Source organism: Artibeus jamaicensis, unplaced genomic scaffold, assembly GCF_021234435.1.
Source record: "Artibeus jamaicensis isolate MK-2021 breed Jamaican fruit bat unplaced genomic scaffold, CSHL_Jam_final scaffold_833, whole genome shotgun sequence".
NCBI classification, from domain to species: Eukaryota; Metazoa; Chordata; class Mammalia; order Chiroptera; family Phyllostomidae; genus Artibeus; species Artibeus jamaicensis.
In genome coordinates, this window is record NW_026522056.1 from 13469269 (window position 1) to 13495458 (window position 26190).

The 26190-nt window shown below is 35.6% G+C and overlaps 1 protein-coding gene across 17 annotated transcripts in view; it reads right to left on the reverse strand.

Annotated features, from left to right (window-relative positions):
- Positions 1–26190, reverse strand: part of WRN (WRN RecQ like helicase) — a 122901-nt gene that overhangs the window by 20619 nt on the left and 76092 nt on the right. For 16 of the 17 annotated variants that reach the window (XM_053659875.1, XM_053659867.1, XM_053659873.1 and 13 more), the window contains 12 exons: positions 25191–25365; positions 21149–21330; positions 17999–18100; positions 17617–17709; positions 12863–13004; positions 9467–9637; positions 9293–9390; positions 8422–8497; positions 7316–7392; positions 2601–2676; positions 2253–2365; positions 55–169 (listed from right to left, as the gene is read on the reverse strand). In XM_053659875.1, coding sequence (XP_053515850.1) covers positions 55–169; positions 2253–2365; positions 2601–2676; positions 7316–7392; positions 8422–8497; positions 9293–9390; positions 9467–9637; positions 12863–13004; positions 17617–17709; positions 17999–18100; positions 21149–21330; positions 25191–25365 — 1420 coding nt within the window. The remainder of the gene's footprint in view (positions 1–54; positions 170–2252; positions 2366–2600; positions 2677–7315; positions 7393–8421; positions 8498–9292; positions 9391–9466; positions 9638–12862; positions 13005–17616; positions 17710–17998; positions 18101–21148; positions 21331–25190; positions 25366–26190) is intronic. The other variant, XM_053659865.1, reaches the window with a different exon arrangement.

Below are 26190 nucleotides of genomic sequence, written 5' to 3' on the forward strand. Positions count from 1 at the left end.
AAATTGTCAAAAATATTTATTCTGTCAGAACTCCCGTACACCACAGCATTTTACCTGAACACTGTTTGTTTGACAGAACTGTTTGATGACTTCCAACAGAGGGGCCAGCATCGTAGCTTTGCCTTCGGAAACACCCTCGATCCTCTTCACGTTTCCATCTGTAGTCGGTCTGCCATTAAAAAGCAACTGAAAGTCAGTAAGTCACTGAAACATTACCACTCCAGCAAGAGAGCTGATATTTAGCTGTTGTGGTGATTTATGAATGAAAACATCACCATCACCACAAAAACACAGTACTCCCTGCTAAACAGGCCATTATCATAAGTAGGCTAATGTTCTACTCCATCACTGCTCTTATCATTATTATTTTTATAACTATGAAAAGAAAAATTATGAAGTATTAACTGAGGACAACTAAGAGGCCTACAAACTCAGAAAATCTTGTGTAGTGTTTATAAAGTGTTTACCTATATCAATAAACTTAACTCAATATTTCTTATATTATCCAATATCCAAGAGACTGTATGATGTTATCTTTCTAAAAATATGTCAACCTAATGATTACTCCTTTTCCTTTAAATATGTTCACTTAATATTACAGTGTGGTCTTTGAACATTTATTTTAATGAAATAATTATTATATGCTATAAGTACTATGTAAAATTGAAACATCTCTTGGATGAAATTAAGTGACATAAGCTATTTTTTAAATAATTTTTTATTTTTCGACTACAGTTGACATACACTATACTAGTTTCAGTTGTAAAACGTAACTAGACATTTATATAACCTGCAAAGTGTTCACTCTTATAAACCTAGTACCCATCTGAAATCACACACAATATTATTGAGTCTATTTCCTATGCTATATTTACATCTCCATTACTATTCTATAACAGTAATTTTTTAAATGCTTAAAAAAATAAAATCGAGAAACTATTCTTTGGAAATAATTTCTTCTAAATATTAACTGACTACATGTTGTTTATTAGACATTGTGCTAGGTGCTCCGAAAGGCACAAACGATGAGGAACACATTCCTGTTTTCCAGAGTGGAAAATCTAGACGATATGGCATATGTATGCTCCTAATGACAAAAAAAATAAATAAAGCATTGTGTGATAAGGGCCATAAAAGCACCTTTCAAAATTTCAAAGGTTTTTAAAAAAAATATTGTATTTTTTCCATTGCCATTTGTCAACCTTTATACCCTCTTCCACCTCCACCCACTCTCCTCCCCACGCCCCGCAATCACCACACCATCGAATTTGTATCTAGAAGTCCTTTATGAATTCCAGAGAGAGGAATTACTTTGCTAATATGAACCTGGAAGACTTGATGGAGAAAATAATAACAAAGCCAGATTTTAAAGAATTTCCTAACAGGAGTTGGGGAATCAAAGAAACTACGAGGCAGAAGCAGTATTTTAAATAAGGGTATGGAAACTGAAACGGAGTCTTCAACAAATGGTCAAAAACCCAAGTAAGACAAACCACTTAAAATTCTGTGACTCAGATGGAAGAGTAGGTTTAAGTCTATAAATGAAGGGCCTGGAATTGTAAGCTCAAGAAATTAACATAGTGGGAAACTAATTAAACAGAAGTGAGACATGAAAAAGATTAATCCGGTAGTCATACATCCGATGAAACAGGGAGGTGGAAAAAGTGACCAGTTAAATGGCTTTTGCGATAGTCCAAGGGTGACAGTCCAAACTAACACAGTGACACTAAAATGAGGGACGAAGGCAGAGACAGACACACAAAAAACATTTCAATGAAAAAGTCTGAACACTATTTAAATAAGAGTAAGAAGGGAACGTACTGATAGGTTAGAGAAGTGACAATAACATCAGAGGTTTGAACATGCCTGACTGGAACATCATGGTATGACTAATGGAACATCATGGTACGACTAACAAAAACAAGGAATTCAGAAAGAAGGGCCTCAGTATTCACAGGACATCTGTGTACAGACGGTGGCGGACTATGCCCAATTTTTGTACGCACTGGATCGGGTGCTGAAGACAGCTGGCTTTTAGTCCCATAGAAATATGGGACTTTCAGTCTCATAGAAATATGGGACTAAAGACCAGAGAAAAGATCACTGGGAGCAGCACGGAAGGTTCAGAAGTCACCTGCGGATATGACAGATGTCCTATCCAACAGATGGGACTGTTAGAGCCATCGTTATTATCACTTAAGATATGTTTTATAAATCTCTTATGTTAGAACAGAAACAAATAGATAATTTACCTCATTTTGGCCATATCTACCAGTATCTTATTCGTTGCCAGAACAGCGGGAGGAACGTTCAATTTATGGGCATGTTTCTGTCTAGCTTCTATCAATTTGCCATATAGCACAGTCTGAAAAAAGAACAAAGAAACAACTCAATATTTTTTAAAATGAACTAAGAAAAATCCAGTCCTTCATGTCCAGAGCTTCAGCTTTTACATTATTCCTTAGGGTGAAAAATAAACTAAGCTCCATCTCAGACTCTTAACTGAAGGACAATTTTTAAAATACTGGCAACAGAATTTTAAGCAAGCATAGAATCATAAGCATCCCTCAACAATGACTGCCTTTTTACAGAAGGCATACCTGAGTCTCCTGCTCCTTGGCTGAAATAACAGGTTCTGAAGACTTGTAAGATTTTCCTGGTGACTGTACCATGATGCTGAAATATTGAAAAATAATAAATGATTTAAAAATTTCCTTCTGCAAGTTCATTTTTCATTTCACCCCAAAATGAGAACAGTCCCAGGGTGACAGTCTTTTCAGGTCTTATACTAACATTTATTCTTCCCAATACCAGTAAGGCAGTTGTTACTTATATGACAGCCAAGATTTTAAACATTTTGAGTCAAACACATTCATTTCAGTGGTAAGTTAAAATTACAATTGAGTTCATCAAAAATGGGAGTACTTAATCTTAACAGCATTTGCCCCATCCTCCTCCTCAACCAAATTCTTTGAAAGAAAATACCCCAACCTACACCATACACAAAAATAAAATCAAGATGGATAAAAGACTTAAATATAAGCTGCAACACCACAAAAGTCTTAAAAGAGAACATAGGCAGGAAAATTTCAGATATTCCACGTAGCAATACTTTCACTGATATGTCCCCTAGAGCAAGGGACATAAAAGAAAGAATAAATAAATGGGTCTACATCAAATTAAAAAGCTTCTGCATAGCTAAAGAAAATATCAGCAAAAGGAAAAAGTAACCAACCATATAGAAAAATATATTTGCCAATGATACCTCAGACAAGAGTTTGATCTCCAAAATATATAAAGAACTCACATGACTCTTCTCCAGGAAAACAACCCAATTAAGAAATGGGCAAAAAACTTGAACAGACACTTCTGCAAGGAGGACATACAGAGGGCCCAGAGACATATGAAAAGATGCTCAGCATCGCTAGCCATCAGAGAGATGCAAATTAAAACCACAATGAGATACCACATCATACCAGTGGGAATGGCCATCACAACCAAATCAACAAACAAGTGCTGGTGAGGTTGTGGAGAAAAAAGAATTCTAGTACATTGTTGGTAGGAATGCAGACGGGTGCAGCCACTGTGGAAAACAGTATGGAATTCCCTCAGAAAACTAAAAATGGAACTACCTTTTGACCCAGCAATTCTACTGCTGGGATTATACCCTAACTATCCCAAAACACCAATTCAAAAGAACCTATGCACCCCAATGTTCATAGGAGCACAATTTAAAATAGCCAAGTGCTGGGAACAGCTTAAGTGCCCATCAGTAAATGAGTGGATCAAAAAACTGTGGTACATTTACACAATGGAATTCTATGCAGCAGAAAAAAAACAAGGCATTCCTAGCATGGATGGAACTGGAGAGCATTATGCTAAGTGAAATAAGCCAGTGGTGAAAGAAAAATACCATACGATCTCACCTATAAGTGGAACCTAATCAATGGAGCAAACAAGCGAGCAAAATAGAACCAGAGACATTGAAATAAAGAACTGACAGTAACCAGAGGGGAGGGCGGAGGGGGATAATAGGTAGAGAAGGGAAAGGGTCATCAAGGAACATGTCTAAAAGACACTTGGACAAAGAACACAGGCAGGAGTGGCGGTCTCCTAGGAAAGAACTCCTATAGATAGGAGTACTATCTACACAGAAGTAAGATATTTTTTTTAGCCAAGAAGAATATAATCTATGATTCTTTGCTGAGATATCATCAATTTTAGTTGGTAGGGAACATCAGCATGAATCATCAATTTTAGTTGGTAGGGAACATCAGCATGAGATTAATCAAATTATTCACAATATTCTTCGAAATGAAATAAAAATAAGCCAAAGAAGTAATTTTGCTTTTGACTCCTAAAAAAAAGGATAAATAACACCCAATTAGCAAACAACATGTTATGAAAGGTACTAGGCCACAAGCTACATAGAAAACCAATTTCTATAAGCAGTATTTCTCTGATTAATTATAAAGAGGAAATGTTATAAAAGTGAAATTGTATAGAACGGCTTATATGAAAGATGATAAATTTAAGTAAATTTCCGTTGGGAGATTAAAGAGGAGAACATGTTTGTTATTGAAGACTGGTTTATAAATTTCTCTGTTGCAAGAATTCAAAAATCTGTATGTAAAGGAAGATTTCATTTTCACAATGATCATATGCTATTGCGAAAATTAACTAAAGTTGAACCCAAGGACAGATAACTCCAGTGCAAAGCACTAGTAATACCAGGTTACTCAAGACAATTATAAATTTGTTTGAAATAATATATTAACCTTCATTTTACCATCTATAGAAATCTTTATATTAATGAACTATTTGAAAATGGTATTTTAAATTAGTTCACAAATAAATTTTATCACCATACATAACAGCAAAATTCTGGGTAACATGTTCCCAAAGCAGAAACATATGTGAAAAATGTTAAATAAAATATATTTTGTCTATGAATGCTATTATAAGTACAAAGAAGAAAACTTCAAAATAACTACAATGAATATAACCAAAGAGGTGGAGTTATAGTATCCATGAAACAAAAAAAAAAAGATCACTATATATTAAAGAAAGAAGAAAGAGAGCAAGAAATAGTTCATAAAAAACAAAAATTTGATAACTAAAATGAAAATTTCATTGGATGGGATATAATATAAAGTCAAGGCATTCTCTAAGAAAGTAAACAAAAAGAGTCTGGAAATAGAAAAAAAAGTAATAAAAGGAACACTATAAACCAAGCAAAGAAGATTAAAAAAAGACAATTATTAGCATAAAGGAAAATTAAGTTAGTGGTGGTCATAATAACACAGTTTGGCTTAGTAGTATGTAACATTTGAGTAGATATAATAAAGTAAAAATAAATTATTAATGTGACCAAAACCTGAAGTATAATAAAATGAAGGAGGAGAAAGAAGGGAAGGGGCTCTGGGAGATAAACCCTAATGTACCATTACAGAATGTCTACAGAAAATTTCTAAAACTGGTAAGTCAAAAAACAGTAATCTCAGCATGCCACTTAGAAATGGTGGTAAACACCAGAGAAACCAGTCGGGGTGTTTCAGGGGGACTGCTCCTATAGAACAGCACAAACTGGGTTCGGGAAAGGCTGAACTGGTACACTTTGTTATGTGTCTCTAGGCATGAACTGACTTTAAAACCATGCACATGTATGATTTTAATGAAAATGCAAATGAACTTTAAAATAATAGTTACTAATAGGTAAACATCTTTCTTCTGTACACTAAACCCATATATTCAAATTAATTTCTGGACCACTCAGAAGGTACCTTAAACCCAGTGTGTCTATCTCTAAACTCAACTACTCAACTGCACACCCGCTAGATGCAGGGCGTCCGACCTGCAGCCCGCAGGCCGTATGCAGCCCAGGATGGCTATGAATGCGGCCCACCACAAAATCATAAATTAACTTGAAACTTCATTTTGCTCATTAATTTTTGTTAGTGTTGGTGTATTTAATGTGTGGCCCAAGACAACTCGTCTTCTTCCAGTGTGGTGCAGAGATGCCCAAAAGTTGGATCCCTCTGCTAGAGTATACATTTGGGATGGGGAGGTGGCAGGGCCAGTGGCTATGCGTCTATTATACCCCACAGAATCCCAATGCCTAGAACAGTAACTGGCACGAAGAAAATGCCTAGTAAAAACACAAAATGTTTAAATGAAGAAATACTTCGACATATTGAATGAATACATTGTTTGTATACTCCTTAAACCTTTTGTTTACATAAAACACAATTACATACTATATATCCAAACAACAAGAAACTGTTTGCAGTTACTATAAATATTTCCATCAGATCCAAAGTAGTATTGAGCATGGTATTATAAGTAGTATTTTCTAATGAGCAAATCATGAGAAAATGAGTGTTACAGCACATTAATTTACTTTCATCTAACACAGTGTGTAAACACAATCCATTTACTTTGCCGGTAAGTCCAAACAAGTTTTTCAAATTCTCCATATTAAGGCCTTCTATAATTCTTTACTCTCCCCTCACTTTTATTAAGTCAGTAAGTCATGTACTAAACTTGAAAGTACAATACAGAGGTGGGCAAAAGTCGGCTCACAGTGGCCTGTGTGGAAAATGATACAGTAAGTAATAAACAACACAAGAACAAGCTCTGTGTTCCTGCACTCACAACTGTGAACCTACCTTCGCCCACCCCTGCAGTACATCACCTTTATTCTCTACCAACTCCAATGCATGCCTCTCTATGTTGCCATAAAATCCTTTTTAAAAATGTGAGCGAGAATACATAGTCATACCAATACAATTCATTATTGTTTAGATGAGAATATATATTTCACACAAATACAAATAATTAGTATTTAGACGCTAGAGGTTGACAGATACAGATTTGAAAGTCACTCTTCCATCAGTTGTATGCCCTTGAGCATGTTAGCTAACTTCTTAACCATAGGTATCTTCAACTATAAAATGAAGATAAAAATATCAATAGTAGCTAAATCATAGGTTGTTGTAAGAATTAAATGAGCTATTACATACAAAATGTTATAGCTCATTTAATCCTTATAGCTCATTTAATTCTTATGAGCTAAATGTTATAGCAATTAGCATAGAGCCTGGTAAACAATAATACCCAGAAGTATTAGCTATTAAATTAATATTTATACTATTATTTTATAGGGCTGCTTTAATAATTATAACACTGGAGGCTTATGCTTCAACTTCCTTCCACCAATGAAATGGTCAAATGTCTCACAGGTCTTTCTCTTTAGGAAAGAAAGAAAAAAAGTGTTGATAAAGTAAGTATAGAAAATAAAAATTTTGAACTGTACCTTTTTGTAGGAATGTTACTTCCAGAAGAAATTTTATGAAATGCTTTGTAGGAATACATCTTCTCCAAGTTAGACTGCTTTTAAACATCAAAAAGTCCATTTTTAAAAATTAGAAGTTTCAAAAAACTTTTAAATATGAAGAAAATAAGGTCTCACAATGACAATTTTCCTCTAAAACACAACACCTCACAATGACAATTTTCCCTGACTAACCAAGCTCCCGTATAAATTATCTGATAAGAAGTTAACTAAAAATAGTTAGAAATGCAACATAATGTCTCATTCCTCCCAAATCTACAAAAAATATATGATCCAAAGTATTCTTTGAGACATACAAGAACCCAAGTTACAAAAATTATTCAATTACATTCTGGATAACATTGATAAAGCAGAAAAAATTCACCAAAAAATTTAATTCTGCACATTTTTCTATTACCCCAGTATTCTAATTAACTAGAGAATGCCAGTGGGTTAGTGTTTAATCTGCAATAGTTATCTAAACTCCAAACATGAAGCAAGAATGTGTGTGTGTGTGTGTGTGTGTGTGTGTGTGTGTGTGTAACTTTAATGAGAGCACTTAGAAATCAGTCTTATTTTTCTGTCAACTATTACATATCATAATATGTAAAAAACCCTCCAAGCCAAAGGAGTTACAAAACAGGTTTAAAAGAATGAAACTAAGTTGCTTTCTCAAGTACTTCTGTTTCTATTAACCTCAAAAATCATATACTGCCCTGGCTGGTGTAGCTCAGTGGATTGAGCTCCGGCCTGTAAACCAGAGAATCGTGGTTCGATTCCCATTCGGGGCATATGCCTGGGTTGCAGGCTAGTTCCCAGCAGGGGACCTACAAGAGGCAACCATATGTTGATATTTCTCTCCCTCTCTCCTCCCCTTCCCCTCTAAAGATTATAATAAATAAAGTTTTTTAAAAATCACATACTGTACATTTTATTGTTTATATCACCTCTGTTTCCATATTTTATGTTGTTATATATGGCACTATCTCCTTTAATTGGAGGGAAATTAAACTACGTAATAAAAATTTTAAATAAAACTTATGTCAACAAAACATGAAACAAGAACCACTTCTTTAATAAAAACAAACCTTCCTCTCTGCAGTGAATTCAATCGGTACTTGATGGGACAAACACTGTGCGGTGCCTGAAGATGCAGTTCCAGAACTGGAAAACGATCAGGCAAATGTTAAAAGGTAATAAATATCTAATATGCGAGTCGTATCTCTACAATCAGAGAGGCAGGTGAGATTATATTACTTTTAAAACTGATCTGAAAATGTATTTATTTTTTCAGAAAAAGCTCTGGAAAGAATATTTTAAACTCTTTAAAGTTTAAGTTTAAAACTGTTCCAAGTTTTTTGAGTTTAAAACAAAAACTGATAATCTAATGTACAACAGAGTGATTACAGTCAACAATAGTACATTATGACTTCAAAGTTGCTAAGAGACAAGATCGTAATTTTTCTCAACACAAAAAAGAATTATGGCTTCTCTGGCAATCATACTGCAATAGATTCATGTATCAAACCAACACATTATACGCTTAAGACTTATACATTGTTATGTCAATTATATCTCAATTTTTTAAAAAAATCTGATAAATGATTGGTAACATGTAAAGGTGTTAAGAAGTAGGCAACAGTGTATTCCTGTCCCACATTTCACACACAAGAAGGAAATCAGGTATATGGAGTGATCTTCAACATTGATCTCACTGTCGTTTCTTTTGTCAGTGAGAAATGAGCTTTCTAAATATCAATGTTACTCTCAACTACTTCCTATCAACCAAGAAAAGTTCTATTAGTTATCTTTCTCCCATGGGCCCATAACCCCAAAATGACTAAAAAAGATATGCCAAAACAATATCGTTCCCCATTTCACCTGTGTGGTACCTGTAAACTGAATATAATTTGAACCATTTAAACAAAACAACTACAACAACAAAGCTGAAAAATGCACCTTGGTGGAGGAAACATCCTTGGACACAATTCTTCATTAGCCTGAAGGATAAGCCTCTGAGGAGATTCTGTGCTGGCTTTATGAAGCCAGTTTTTACCCTGTTGAACACAAGAAGAGCCTTTAACGCACACGGAGAATAGTTAAATCAAACAGGCAGACTTCTACTCTGCTTACCTTTTTTGTCAGGGTGCAGATCTTTATGAACTTGCCACGCCCAGGAACTTCCACCAGGAACCCCTCAGCCTTGAGCTGATGGGACAGAGTCCTCCACCAACTCACCGTCTGCTCCTTGCCGGAGCCAAACAATCTGTGAGTGCGGTAATGATCCGGAAGACGCTGTGACGTCTGAAGTGAAGAATAAAAATCGGTACCTAAAAATGCTGATTTAATCAAAGAGACTAAATAAAACACAAAACTGTTTACTGGTTCTTTGTATTTAACATGGAATTTCAGCTTTAAAAGTCTACAAAATTTTTATCCATCCTACTTGCTCTGAATACTTAAGTCACAAATAAATATATAATCAAGATAGTGCTTCTTTTGTGTCTTAAAAGTAGTGGCAGGAAACCTCACATATAATTCATAAGCATTCCTCAATGCACAGGTTTGGATATGTTAGGAACATTTAACCTCCTCTCGTTAGACCTTTTAGGAACATACATTATCGTTTGAGAGCCGCAGTCATAATCTACAGCTCCAGACTAGAAGCATGGATGTCAAGGGCAGTGCAACCCAACAGCGAGGAATCCGTGAGTGCAGGTCAACAATTCAGTTTCCACCGCGTGGCTGTTCCTGCTGCACTGCGAGTTTACTCGATCATTTCTGATTCAGCTGCTTCACTCAGACATACCAGGAGGAGCAGGTGCATGCTAAACAGCTGCTGCTGAACCAACTTGTGAGACATTTCATCCTCAGTCAAGAGAGGACTTCAGTGGGAGACTCTTCATAGCCATCAAGTTCTGGGAATGCAGAGGAAGCTGGTCTGCCACATGCAATTCTCTTGTCCTCTAATGGAGATGACCCGGCCCACCTTCACACTCTATTTTTTATCCAGTTTGCCCTCTTACTACCTCTTTCATTCATCCCACACATTTAAATACTACTTTCAAATGTATGTAGTAGTGTATGAACATACAGCTTTATGGAAAATTGCTCCTTTCTAATGTATCCACAGCGAATATGGCAGATTGTAATTGAAGGGCCATTCTAACTTTCATCCAGTCTAACTTCTACCACAGACTCTGGGAAGTTACAAACACAATTTTTCAAACTCCCTTTCCACTAGCATCCTGAATATGACTTAAGTTCCACTAATCAGAGGCATTTACGGGGCATCTTTAACCAGAAAGTGAGGCAGGGCCGCTCCTCCGCTATTTTTGCAGGGGCGTGACGGTGGGTTGGTTAGCTTTTTTTGAGAAAGTGTTAGCAAAGAGTCCAGTGTGTAAGTACTAGCCTCCTAAGTATCACGAAGCAGCCACTTTGCGGATCCCGATCACAGCAGGTTCAGGCAGAGTGGCTCCCAGAGTTGGAAGGAAAGCCCTCCTGACTGTTCCTGCTCACTGTTGTAAATTCCATCAGGAAAGAGGTTGCATATCGTCTCCCAGTAATGCAAATTAGTGGCTGTGTTTCCGATTTCTAATCTATAAAATTAAGATACCTGCATATCTTACCACTTTTTCACATAAATATTTAAAGATAGTTCTGTGGTGAGCTGTTTAGAACGCTAAACAAAGTTCCTGGGGCAACATTTCTACTATTTAATTCCTAACTAAATTTGTGCTTCAAAAACAAAATTTTAAACTCCATTCACAAATACCTGGATGGGCTGCACAATCATTTATACAATTTAGAAAATCTTGTGTCAGAAAGGAGAATCATGCACTGCTGAAATTATATCTGTTATATAGACATACAAACATTATCTCTTTACATAAACTCCAAGAATCCCTAGTTTAAGATATTTACCACCTTATAGATCAAAATTATCTACAAAGATACTAATTTCGCCTAAATTAGTTAACATGGCCGATTTCCTTAATCCCCAAAGGAAGTACAATGACAAATTTTATAACAATATCCCAGTAGATGCCAAGATTACTGAAATAGAAGGGGGAAAAAAACTCGCCTTATTTTCACTGTAGTTAATGTCCACAAATGTTCATTAAGTGGTATTTTTAAAAAGTTTTACACTTTTATCTAGCAAGGGTAGTATACAATTTCACAAAGAATAAACTTCTTAATTTGAGGACTCCCAATAGAGACTGTCAGTATCCGCGGTCTGACTTGGTTTTCCAATAATAGGTGAAATCTGATCCCTCTTGTGACCAGTTCGAGTTGGTCTAGGAGCCCACTAACACTTATTTGTTGACACTGGATACTACTGGATTACACCAAATTAAAACAAGGATAATTTTTTATAAATTACACATTCAACTGGGATACACAGTTTTTGAAGATGACAGAAAATTTTCATAGATCTAAATTATATTTAATCTATCGCTTGCAATTTAAATTCTTTTTATAAGAAAAAATAGAACTCATCCCAGCTAAAATCAAGTTCCTTAGGTAACATTATTATTCAATTTCTAATCAAACTTGTGATTAAAAAAAAATTTTTATTCAGTACCCAAATAGTTAACATGATCTCAATATATTTCATTAAAAATATTTATAACTAATTTAATCTGTTTCTTTCTAAGCAAAATAAAAACTCAAAAAATATTTACATGAAGCTCAAGTATTTAACAAATAAATGCTTACCTAATTTTTAAAATTCTACATTCAAAGTGAGAATATTAATCTCTAGTTTTAAGTGCATTTTTAATAAATATACATATTTGCAAAGGATTCTATTCCACTTTTGATTTATTTAACCAATGTCAATATACAATATTTAGCTTTGCTTTACAGACTCCTAAATCAGGAATAGAATCATATAAATAAAAGGACTACAGAAAAAGCTTAACTGTTAAGGGTTGTATACTATTTATATTTACCTGCATTTGTTAACATAATAACTGGCACATTAATTGCTCCAAAAAAGTAGCTAAAATGACTGTTTATTGGTAAAACAAATAAAAATAAAACTTCCTTAGGATTCTAAATGCTTCTGATAAACAAAATAGAAGGAAAGAAAAAATATAGTGCCAAATATTGTTTTTACAAATAATCACCAAGATTAAAGTTTTATTCAAAGAATTTGTTACTTTCCAGGACACCAAAAGATATAATTTTGTTCTACTTGTTCCTTGACACAATGAAAGTTAACTTTTCTTAATTATCCTAAGAAAAACTAGTCTAGGGATTATCCAACTGCAATGTAATAAAACTGCTTCCAGGCTGAGGTTCAGAGCCGAACATGAGCTTGAAATATGAAAACAGCAGTAGCTGTGATATACGCAGCTTCTGTCAAAAGTAACGAACACGGTCTTTAACTGGAACTCCATATGACTCTCCAAGTTTCTAATAACTCATCTAAAGCCAAAGCCACAATTATTAAGGCAGCAGACCTCTGAAGGAAAGTGCAGCAGGAATCAAAGAACTGTGGCAGTGATTCACAGATATACTTACAGATCCTCGGAGAAATAAAATTGGAACCCCAATTCCAAACATTTCTCCTAAGACGCTGATGGCAGATAACAGCTGGAATGCTTGTGGCCCAAAGTCCCAAGACACATCATCTGAGTCATCGATGACTAAGCAATGATCCAATCTAAATACAAACAGTGTGTTAGAAGGCTTAGCTCGAACACATACCGTTAGAACCAAAAAGATGTAATAATTAGCCAAGTAAAAAAATCTCAAACGTGCCAACTGCTTCAGAAGCTACAAATAAGGTTCATTACAGCCAAGAGTATGTAAAGTATGTAAAACATGAAATACAGACAACAACACAGCATCACAGGTATGCTATACTGGCAGTTCTCAACCCCAATGCCCTCGAACCCAAGTCTCACAGGAGGTACCTAGACCACAGACAGAGGAAAAAGAAGTTCATGCAGTCTGAGAACAGAATTACAGCTTGATTACTAATCATATAAATACTGGATCTCAGTGTTTGGTTATGGTAGAAGAAAAGGTTTGGTGCCAAAACCAAATTTTTTTAAACTTAAAAACAAATCACCTATGCAATAAATTTTTGGTTTAACTCTAATGATTGCAAAATATGACACAGAGATTATAAATGTCTCATTTAAGTCATTTTTAGAAGTTAAATTCCTAAGCCATCCTTCAGGCAGATTTGAAATAGTCATTAATACAAATGCGAATCCTTTAAAGCAGGCTGAGAACAAAAGGGCTCCTTAGAGAAAATCAATGACCTGATACTGTTCAACTACCCAATTCAATTGCTTTCTTTATAATAAATATCTTTGAAATGGCAATAATATGTTTAGTATTCCAGATACAATGTGTTTAGGGGGGAAAAGACTATGTTTAGGTTTATTATCCTAACTTCTTTAGCCGGATATTTATTTCATTAATTTCCTTTTCTAACATAAGTATTTAAATTCCCACAAAGTACCACCTATGCTGTATCTTGTAAGTATTCGTGTATATTATTGTAATTATCACAAGGTTTTAAAAATGTTTTAATTTTCAGTTTGATATTTTCTCTAATCGATGAGTTATTTTAAAGTGTTATTTTCAATTTCAAATTGAATGAGAATGTGTTGATCCTCCAACTGCTTCTAACTCAACTGCACTCTGAAGAAAATGTGGTGTGTCTGACTCCAACCACTGAAAACTTTTGAGATCAGGTACAGTCTAGTACAAGGGTCAAAAAACTTTTTAATACAGGGTCAAAGAGTAAACAGTTTAGGCTTTGTCAGCCGTACGAGCTCCATGTCGGGGCTACTCAGCTCAACTCTTCAAAACAGCCACAGAAAACACATAAACGGCTGTGCCCCAAGAAAACCTCAGTCACAAACTCAGGCAGCAAGTGTGGTCCACATGCAGAGGTTGCCAACCCCTGCTCTAACACACAGCCAATTTTTTAAAATAAATAGTCCATGTATATGTAAGAAATAGTTTCTAATTCAGTGCTTCCCAGCCGGTGCACTGCCAATGTATACAGGTTTACATTGAAGGTTAATCACTGAGACGCAGGGTTCTGGGCAGAACTGAGACTGAACTAGCCTCGGGTGCTGTACAGGTGCCATCACTCACTGGGTAGGCGTGAAGAAGGACGTTTGAGATACACTGTTCTAACTGCTTGGTGCAAGGTTCTATACATGATGTGTCTGATAAATCAAACGTGTTTGTATGTCGACTGAATTTTCAATAGCTTATTAATTTTTTGATTGCCTAACCTACCAACAACTAAAAGTTTATATCACACTCTTCTACTTTTGACAGTATATTTGTTGATTTCTTCCAGCCAGTCTGTCAATTTGCGCTTTATACATTTGTACAGTTGTTTTTGTGGGGTTTTTTTTAAGGTACGAAGACCAAGCCCATCCCCTCGGTGAAGCAACCATCTGTTACTGAACATCTCCATCCTGTGACACCTGGTTTGTCTAACAGGAATACAACTACCACAGCTAGGTACGCAGCTCATTCAACTAGGTACACCATTTGTTCTTGTTTTTGTTTTTCAATCCATACACGGCAGTGAAATTGACTGTAGGTCTCTGGGTGTGTAAAGTTTTACAAGTGTAGACACATCCATGAAGTCTCCTGCATGGATTCATCGGCTACCCTCACAACAGCTAACACAACCACAATCAGGACACACAACAAGTCCATCACTGCAAAATCCTCCCTCACACAATTCCTTTGTAATCACACCTTCGCCTTCCCTAGAACCTCTGACAACCACTGATCTTTTCTTCATCCCTACAGTGTAGTCTTTAAAAAAAAAAAAAAAGATTTTATTTATTAGAGAGAAAGGAAGGGAGGGAGAAAGAGAGGCAGAGAAACATCGATGTGCATGAGAAATATCAATCAGTTGCCTCTCGCACACCCCCAAGTGGGTATTTGGCCCATAACCCAGGCATGTGCCCTGACTGGGAATTGAACCAGCAGCCTTTCGGTTCACAGGTCAGCACTCAATCCAGTGAGCTAAACGAACCAGGCCCCTACAGGATAGTCTTATGTTAGAGAGAGTACCATATAAATGGAATCACACTGTAGAAATGGCATTATTTCTTCTTGTAAATGTTGGTATAATTTGCTGTTGAAACCATTTGGGCTAGAGAATTTACTTTCACAGGTTTTGAACACGGACCCAGTTTCCTTAACAGTTGGAAACTATTCAGGTTATCTATTGTATTTCACTGTGGCTAAGTTTCGTTAGCTTGAGGTTATGAGGAATTACTCCATTTCCTCTAAATTATTAAATGTACATGCACTGAGTTATTCATAGTGCTTCCTTATTACACTTTAATGTCTACTGGGTCTGCAGTGAAATTCCTTTTATTCCTGATATTGGTAATGTGTCTCCTTTTTGATAGAAGTTTCTATCACTTTTATTGACATGTTCAAACAATGAACCTTGGGCATCATTGGTTTTCTCTGTTGCTTTTCAGTTTTCTATTTCATTGACTTATACTCTTATACTCTCTTATTTCCTTCCTTCTGCTTCCTTTTAGCTTACTTTCCTTTTATTTAATTCCTAAAGTGGAAACTTAATTACTGACTGGAAACTTTTCTTCTGCTAGAGTATGTAATGCTCCAAATTTCCCTATAAGTATTTCTTCAGCAGGGTGTCTTGCATTTTACATTTTCATTTCATTCAGTTCAAATACCTTCTGATTCACCCTGAGAATTCCTCTTTGACTCATGAATTATTAGTAGTGTGTTAATTTCCAAGTGTTTGAAGACGTCCCTGTTACTTTGTTACTGATTTCTAGTTTCATTGCATTATAGCCAGACAACATATTCTATGAGTACAATTCTTTTTGACCCAGAATAAGGTCCACATTTGTGAACATTACATCTGCACCTGAAAAGAATGTGTATTCTGCTGCTGTTGGGAGGGGTGGTCGATAAAAGTTAATTAGGCCCAGTCTGTTGATAGTCCTGTCCATCTCTCCTATCGCCTCACTGATTTTGTCTACTAGTTCTATTAACTACTGAGATAAGATGTTGAAGTCACCAACCGTAATTGTGGACTTCTCTATTTCTACTTTCAATTCTCAGTTCTTTTGTTAAATATATACACACTTGGGATTATGTGTTCTTAGATACAATCACTAACTTTATGTGTCAACTTAGATACACTCTGGCACTCAGTTGCTTGGTCCAAGTCTAATGTGGTTGCTGCTATAAAGGTATTTTGTAGAGGTGATTAACATTTACAATCAGCTGCTGTGAATAAAGAAAACTGCCCTTAATAATGTGAGGGGTCTCATGCAATCACATGAAGGCCCAAAAGAGCAAAGACTGAGGTCTGCGGGAGAACAAGGAATTGTGACTCAAGACGGTGAACACAGAAATCCTGCCCAACTTTCCAGCCTGCCAGCTTGCCAACCCCCAAAATTACATGAGCAACTTCCTTAAATATTTTCTCTGTGTGTGTGTGTGTGTGTGTGTGTGTGTGTTTCTCTGGAGAAACCTGAACGATACAGGTGGTCATCATGTAATGTCCTTATTTATCTCTGATTATATTCTTTCTCCAAAATCTCCATTGTCTGATATTAAAATAACAACTCATCTTGTTTCCATCCGTGTTTTCATGGTATTAGTTTTATCCTTTTACTTTATTTTTATTTTTAATCCTCGCCCAAGGATATTTTATATTATCAATTTTAGAGAAAGAGGAAGGGGGAAGAGAGAGAGAAACATCAAAGTGAGAGAGAAACATCAAAGTGAGAGAGAAAGGTTGACTGGCTGCCTCCCGTATGCACCTGTACCGGGGATCAAACCTGAAACCTAGGTGTGCGTGCTGACAGGGAATCAAACTCAGTGTTTTTGGTGCCTGGGATGACGTTCCAACCAACCAAACCACCTACTGGCCAGGGCTGTCCCTTCATTTTTTACCTTACCCATATAGCTGTGGTAGATTTCTTACGGACAGCATAAAGTAGGGTCATATTTTTAAACCAATCCTAATAATGTCCACTTTAAATGGTATTTTAGATCATTTACATTTAATGTAACTATTGGTATGTTTAGATTTAGGCCTTACACTTTATTATTTTGTCTTTTTATAAGGCAAAATACTCTAATATTGTTTGCTTTGTTTTCTATTTAAATAAACAAATTTTGAATTTTGTTTAAAAAACCTGTAATACATATCATTCACCAAAAATTCAATTAAGAAGCATTTGCAAAGGAACAGAAAGAGACTTTTAGAATGTCCATCTAGAAGGAGAACTCTTTACCTGAACTTGCAATTATCACAGCAGTTTTCAGTTCCCATAATACCCACGGAGGCCTTTCGTAGTTGTTTGTCTTCAAAATGAGACAAGATGATTCTACCCAAGAGAAAATTTAAAATTAAATAAAAGAACAAAAACATATATGTTAAATTCATTGCTGAAAATAATGAGGCGAAATCATCATTAATTGGTTCACTTGGGACCTCATTATTTGGCTTTGGTTTACTGAGGCAAAAAAGAAATTTGCCTTACAAATTCAGTCCATATGCAATTCCAGTGAAATATCCTTTCTAAATATTTCTAATTATTTTGTAAAACTTTCTTCTTAAAAGACCACCACCCATAAGTCTACGTGATCAACCGATGTAAAGAAAGAGATACATACTGCCGCCTACATCTGCTGGACCGAAGATATTTTTCCATCTTGGCCACCATCTTTAATTTGTATAATCGAAATGCTTCTTTTTGTAGCTCATTAAGGCGCTGCCTGTCAATTGAAAAATCCCAAGAATATGTAAAATTACATTAGCGATTTTTTATTTACTTACTGTTTATTTTTCATAACCTATAACGTCATACCCCTCTCAAGATACAGAACATTTCTATCATTCCAGAAAATTATGTGCCTCTTCCTAGTCAATGCGCCTCACAGAGGCAAGTATTTTTCTGAGTTTTGATGAAAGAATTCTACCTGTGTCTAAGCATCAATTTTCTAGCTGTCTTTGAAAAAATTTTATAAACCCTAAAGTTATTCACTTTGAATCAATTCATCAAATCAATTCATTATGACTTATACGCTACATGCTTTTGGGCAATCTTTCTGCTATACATGAATTTTCACCTTTTCCCAGTTAAAGGTTATTCTTTATTTTGCTTTATTTTATATGCAAAACTAAAAGCATCTATGTAAGGAATCCTGAAAAAGGCTCATGATGTGAATATGAGCCTAGATTCCTCTTAGCTCTTCCAAGCATATCTCAGCCCTCCGAAACTATCTCTTGTATTACAGGATGTTATGGGATGTAAGGTATCAGAATTAAGTTCCTTCCTCAGACAACTACAACTGATGTTTTCCCTGTATTATTACAGTTATTTAAAATGGTTAAGTAACTCTAAAGACTGTGTGTTTGTTGTAAAGTTCATGCTGCTGTAACTCCTCCTGCTTATACTAGTTACTGTGAAGAAATTTTGTGAATCCATCATATGATGACAATCTCCCAAACAGCCTTACATATCTTTCCAAGAATAAACAGAAGTCTGAGCTGAATATATTTCAGGTATTTCAAAAGAAAACAATGATTTACCTACAAGATCTAGGTGATACTACTGATCATCATCAAAACAAACCTCACCTACGTGTACTCTGACTATCCAAACTTCTGCCTGATAAAAATACCTCTGCACAATTCTCAAGGATGACACCACCAGGGAATCCAGTTCAGTGACTTCTGGAGAGTATGAACACACAAATGATCTCTTACTCAAAAACATTCTCATCATCTGACACCACTTCTATATACAGGCATACCTTGGAGATATCGCAAGTTCATTTCCAGACCACCACTATAAAGTGAGTATTGCAATAAAGTAAGTCATAATCTTTTTGCTGGTGGAGGGTCTTGCTTTCAATTTTGTAAAAAACACAACATCTGTGAAGCGCAATAAAGCGAAGTGCAATAAAACGAGGTGTGCCTGTAATTTCCTAAAAGCCTCTTCCAACTGTTGACTCTGGTCCCAGGTTAGCATCCGATCTCCTCCTTCCTAGATAACGGGCTGAAAATTAGTTCTTTTTTAGCTGTAGTTTGTTCATTGAGCTCACCTCCTTCTCAGAAGAACAAAGAAAATATATGCCTACACTCCAAGAACAAAATCTCTTACATATTTCTTCAGGTCCTCTCTTATATTGGTTCAGATGATCTACATTTAGCTAATCTTCTCGGTGTCAGTAACATATCTGAGAAAAAATTATAAGTCTCTACCATCAGATCGAATAAATATTTATTTTTCTTTTGAGACTATTACAATAATTAAACTACAAAATTTTACAGAATAAAAACAAGCTGAAAAAGAAGAAAATTTCTAAAAATATCATAAATAGGAATCAGTTGGAGCCAGTGGAAGGCTTATTAAATTGAAATTAATTTACAAATTATTTCCTTAAAAATGACAATAACTACTGAGTCTGATTAAAACAATAGCAAATGCAGACATTGAGACTTTGCCGATGGTTTGGCTTCTGCAATGAGAAATATAAAATTAATTTTAAAAAAAGAAAAAAGAAATATAAAATTACACATTTACAGAGATGACTGAACAAGTTGACTCTCTCACAGGACTCCGGCGTAGTACAGACTCAAAACATTTGGTGAGTCACAGTGACCTTTTCAGGTGAGAACCAGCAACTCCATTTATTCTGAAACTTTTTATTTTTCTAATGGAAGAGGTCTGTCATCAGTATAACACAGATACATCCTCAAACCTTACTGAAGTCTTTTTCATCCTGGTTAACCTTAGTTTCTATTTCCCTTAGGGGGGATACCAAGAATAACCTGTCTATACTAAACACTCAAGTATGGGTTTTCTGGCACCACTCTTTTATTACTAATCACTGTTGCTTCCTATAAATCTTAATGAGAAATCCACTTAAAGCATCTTTTGAGACCCAGAAACACAGGAACTATCTCTGTGGATGAATCAGCAAAGCCACTATATCAAAACTCAGGCAAAGTCTTCAGCGCCTTCAGCACAAAGCCCAAATAAAATGAGAACTGATAAGAATCCACTCAGGTTTCCTACAATCCCAAACTTAGTAGCAGCATGCAGAGCTGTATTCTACACCAAATATTTTAAATTAGTTATTAAAAACTTTACATGGACACCAGCATCAAGTGGAAAATAGTAAGTGTTGTGTTTAAGAGGATGGTTTTATTAACCCTATGTTAAGAAGCAAAAGCTATGGACTGCTCTTAGAAGGAAGAGTTTAAAATTTATAGCAAACACTTTTTCACCTAATTAATCCCCAATTCTTCTTTCAGATCTCAGTTTATCCCATCACTTCCTGAGGGAGGACATACTTGACCTCCTCGCCGTGGTAAACACACACTGTATTATGTACTCACAACTCAATGCAACTTTCCTTCAGAGCACTTAACAAAATTGTAATTTTATATATATTTGCATGGTCTTTTTTTAAAAAAAACTTCTAATTATTGAAATTGTCAAGCACTAGAAGAGAATAGTAAAATAAACCCTAATATCCATAGTTGTATGGTTCTGTGACTATGGGACCTATGTTACATTTCCAGTATAGTCCTGACTTAGTTCATTCTTCTCACTAAATAAGGGGTGGTTGAGGCAGGTCGTCTTCTCTGGGTAGAAGCACTCACCACAAGTGTTCTCAGATGTCCTCTGTTCTGTTTTGCTTTAAATGCACTTAAAATACATTACTTGGAATTCTGGATGCTGCCTCAAATGCTCTCAAAGCATATATGAAAAGAAGAAAAAAAGTCTGCAAGCTTGAAATACATGCTTGTACCTATTTAGGTTCATGTCTGCTGGAGCCCAGAGGACGTGACAAGAACTGGGAAGTCCATCCCGGCCAGCTCTACCGATCTCCTGGTAATACGATTCCATTTCCTTGGGAGCACCGTAATGAATGATCTTGCGAACGTCGGCTTTGTTAATGCCCATTCCAAAAGCAATGGTGGCTACAACGCACTGCAGATAAACAATGGCACAGTCTGACAAACATTAGGCAGAACTAAAATCTTACATTTTTACCTTTTAATAAGAATGAGTAGTTCATTAACTTAATTCCTCCCCATGAAACTGAATTCAATATAATTTCAACCAATCACAGAGTAAAAGATTATCTGCCCAATTTACAGATTAAGGATTAATGACCATAAAACAGGGCTTCTGTTTTCTATGAAAATTAGCAAATAAAGTGGTTCCTTTCCTATAAGTACAAGACACAAAAGAGACTCGTAAAAGAACTATTACATTAAATGAGACTTCTGTGTTATCATGAAGCTTCAAGAGTCCTCACCTGGTTGCATAGTTCCTTAGTATTTTTCTAGCACTGTTCTACGATGAAAGGAAGCGTCTCATTAAAGATGACAAAATAAAACAAATACATCTCTGCATCTTTAAAAGGAGAGAAGTGGTAGAACAGCTAATATATATCAGTATACTGAGATGAATATTTACATAATTGGAGAAGTTTCAGGGAAGAATTAATGAAAAGAACACAAAAAAACTAAACAAAAAAACTTTAAGCATTAACAGTAAAAATACGAGAAGCTGTGCAAGAAAAGTACTATAACATACTACATGGCTTAGCAATAAAAACATTTACAGAGAAATATTATGTATAAAATGTGAATATATATATTACCTAATCAAATTTTAATTTTAATATTGGGGAGGAAAGGGGTTCAAAATATATAAATAGGTTAAGGGATATGAAAGAAAACTCATCTTTCATGGGAAATCAATAGATAAGGCCTAAAACTAATAAATAGATTTAAAAAAATAAGTAGTAGCAGTATAAGCAAATGATTGCAAGATACAGCAGTAAACACCAAAAGCATACACTGAAAGAGTTGGAACAGGAAATGAAAGTGGAAAAGAAATGAGAGGCTAATGCTTTTCACTGGAAAACTATTCAGTTCTTCATGTATACGCATAACTAATAAAAACTAAAGTGCCTTTAAAAAATGTGTTAATATGGACCAACAGAAGCCAAAAAAGGAAGGAAGACAGAAAAAGAAAATGCTGAAAAAATCAAAGGAAGTACAATAACAATGAAAGGAAAGTAAATACAGGACTGGAAATAGATTAAAAAAAAGCTCTGAGTGAATATGATGAAGCAATTCTGCTATATTTAAGAGTGAATAAGCAACATAAATCTAATTTTCTTTTTTAAATGTTATTTCTTATGCAATTTTCCTAGTTTTATCGAGATATAACTGACATATAACATTGTGTAAGTTTAAGATGTGTAATGTAATGATTTCATATATATACATACTGTGAAATGATTATCACAAAAAGGTTACTTAACACGTTCATCATTGCACATAGTTACCATTCATTTGTGTGTGTGTAGAGAACTTTTAAGATTTAATTGTCATAATATAATACTATTCTTAGATGAAACCAACCTATTTCCTCAGGTGTAAATAAAGATATTTTGTCAAATAATTAATTCATAACCTCATTCCAGAAAGGGAAGGAATTCAAGCCATCTTGAAAAGGCAAATAAAATACAAAAGGACATAAAACTAAAAAGATTAAAAGTAAAAATGAATGACCATAGACTAAAAATGCAAATCCACATCCAGAAGTGATTAGATTGGTTATGAATAATCAGAAAGAAAAATTTGTTTCCGAAAGTATAAAATGGAAACTGCTAACATTCTAAGTAAGAATCATTCTACCTAAGACATTAAGAACCAGAAGGTGTGCTAGGAAGATGAGCTGTACTTTCAGGCTCACAGTAAAGTATGAACCAACTGTAAAAAGACAGGAGTGTGAATATCTAGAATTCTGTGCACATACGCATTCAGTGGGCACACGATAAATGCGCAATGGCAAGTAATCAATACCAAGAGCATTCTATGTGTGTGAGGAAATGTATTTTCATCATCTTGAGGTTTCTGAGAATTCTTGCATGAAGCTTTAGAATCATCTGTAACAGCAAAGACGGAGGGCGCTGGCCAGCTGTCAGACACAGGTGAAACCCTGATGTCAGCCTAGGGTGACACAATCAATAGTCATCTATTAATCTTCATAATGTGGATAAAAATTTGTGGCATCCTGCCATAAAAAGGAAGCATGTAACAGCACAAACGTACATGTACCCTTCGAGATATTAGGTGCAATTAGTGATCACTGCGAAGTTTTCAAAGCCATTATTTCGAAGTAATGTTTCATGAAGCTGTGTACTGGCAGGAAGCCCAGATGTACCCGACGAGTCTCCCAACACAACATACTATAGATAAAGTCTGTACTCTCTCGTGTCCTCAGGAGATATTTCTACCTAAATGAGTAATTAGTAACGAAGCATAATTGATGAAATCATTGGTCGGTTAATGGTTCAAACACGGATAGTTAAGATTCAGTAAGCAGCAGCTAATACACTTTATCTGGTCATTTTCAAGCTCCTGAGATAAGGAAATAAAAATATAGGCATTTAAAAACATGGGTAAAGTCTCTATTCTAGGCAGCTGTGGTGACAGCGGTTTGTGGGTCTGCAGAGGCAGAAAGAGAAGGGTGCTTTCAGGGGCCCGTGGGCTACAGGGTGACAGTGCACTGGGGGTTCTCCAGACAATGCGTGCAAACCAGCCCGAGCTACGCTGGCTCAAAAACACTGTCTGGGGTGGTTAACAACTACATGTGACAGGGAGGGCTGCAGAGAGAGGAAATGGATGACCTGATGCAGAGAAAAAGCAGAAGTTCACCTCAGCTGGACAGGAGGACCGGTTCACAGGCTTACGCTGACAGCGTGTGGCTATGATATTCACAGTGTGAAGCTGTGGATTTAAGCCTACTAATGTGACTGGAATTCGAATCTTCCCCAATGTTCCACGTGAACCCCATGGAACCAGGCTTCCAGTCACCACAAACCGCAGTTAGTACATAACTGCAATCACGACAGGAATCTCAGCTGGAGCACTTCACAGTAACTTCATCCACACCCTTGCTTTCTTCAGTTTTTCTCCTTCAAATCAAACTTGCTTAGTGCCACCAGTCTCCTGTTTCCATAAAACTATTATCTTGCTCAAAAACAGGGAACAGTCTGTCACAATGGCTTTCAAACTCCACTCTGTGGAGCTCTGGGGGATCATATAAGATACCCGCTGTCTTAGAGATACCATCGTTCTCCCTCACATCAACTTTAAAAAAATTACTCTACTTTAACCTATCTCCTTTGTTAGATGAAAAATTTTACATTAAAAATTATAAGACTAAAGTAGTCCGGACAAGCTAGAGGCACATCACACCAATTCCAGCCTGCCTTTTTGTAAGTGTTAAGGCCCTTTAAAAGCTGGCCAGCCGGTCCACTCCACCTTCCTCCGAGTCTCTAACAGTCCCTCCCTGCCTTCATGCCTTCACGGCAAGCCATTCTTCCTCCACACTCCCTCTCTCCAACCACTGCGAACTACTTACCACTTCCTACACTCACATCACCGTGCTCTGCACACGCTAATCCTTCTTCCTGGAATTCTGTAACCAATTCCTGGACCCTCTTCACCTGCTGGCCTTTCACACTTGAGAAACTTCTACACAGCTGCTCAGACTCTACTCAAACTGCTTTTTCCTGGGTGGACCACCCCTTTACCCAAACCCGCAGGAAGAGCTAACATTCCCTTCTCTATGCACCTAAGCATTATGTACAGGCTGCTATTTATACTAGTCTGTAATAGTTTCTTCATGTAGCTAACTCCCACATTATACTATGATTCCTTTTATCAGAAGAACTGTTTTATGCTCGATACAAAGAAGGTATTCAATAAAAGTTTGGTAAATAAATAGAGAAATATGTTTCCACTATGGGGATGATCAATCTTCACCTGAATTTCATCTCTCATGAAGCTGTGATGAACCTCTTTCCTTGAGCTAAGGTTCATGCCTGCATGGTATGTTCCACAGGCTAAGTTCAGTTTCCTAAGTTCAGCTGTAACTTGTTCTGTCATTTTTCTGGAAGGACAATAGATGATAGTTGGTCCTTCAAATTCCCAGGTAGTACTAGAGAAAAAAGAACATAAGAACAAACATATACATATACTTGCTTTATTTTATTTTATTTTCCCTTTAAAATTTTTAATTAATTCCATTTTAATTAAAGTTTACATTCAAAATTTTCTTTCAGTAAAAGACTTGAAGGAGAAAGCATACAGAATACAATGATATATTTATGTAAAAATCTAAGACATGATGGCAAATCTAATGTGGAAATGAACTATGCTAAACCCCAAACACTTCTGACTTACTTTTTGTTTAAATTTAAAACCAGAGATAAGTTTATTTAAGCAGAAGCTGTGATAAAAACTTAGAAATGATTAGAAGTGCAATTTCCATACTTTTAGAAATATAAAGCACTGGTTTAACGATTAGTCTTCATTTACGTAAGGTAAGTAAATATTTACACAGGAGAATAAATAAAATTTATATTATTCTTATTCTCTTTTATGATCACAAAATTGACTGTCTATATGTTTACAGATAAAGCAAAAACTTTCTTGTAACATTAAAAGATCACTTTTATAGTTCAAAGTAGTAATCTTCAGACTACGATTGTTATAGAAAACATCTACTAGAAAGTCTGTTTCAGAAACCTGTGCTTATTTATTGGAAGTGTAAATGATGGTTTCCATATGCCTTATTTAATTTCTTAATATATTCACTTCCATAAATACATTCATTTATACTGATTTAATGAATATTAAAATGTACTATTTTAGATTTAAGAAAAGTTATCTAATGTCTAATACATTTGCCCTTTGATACAATTTCAAGTTTCATAATGTATTTTAAAATATACTTCAACACTGGCTAAAAGATACATATGCA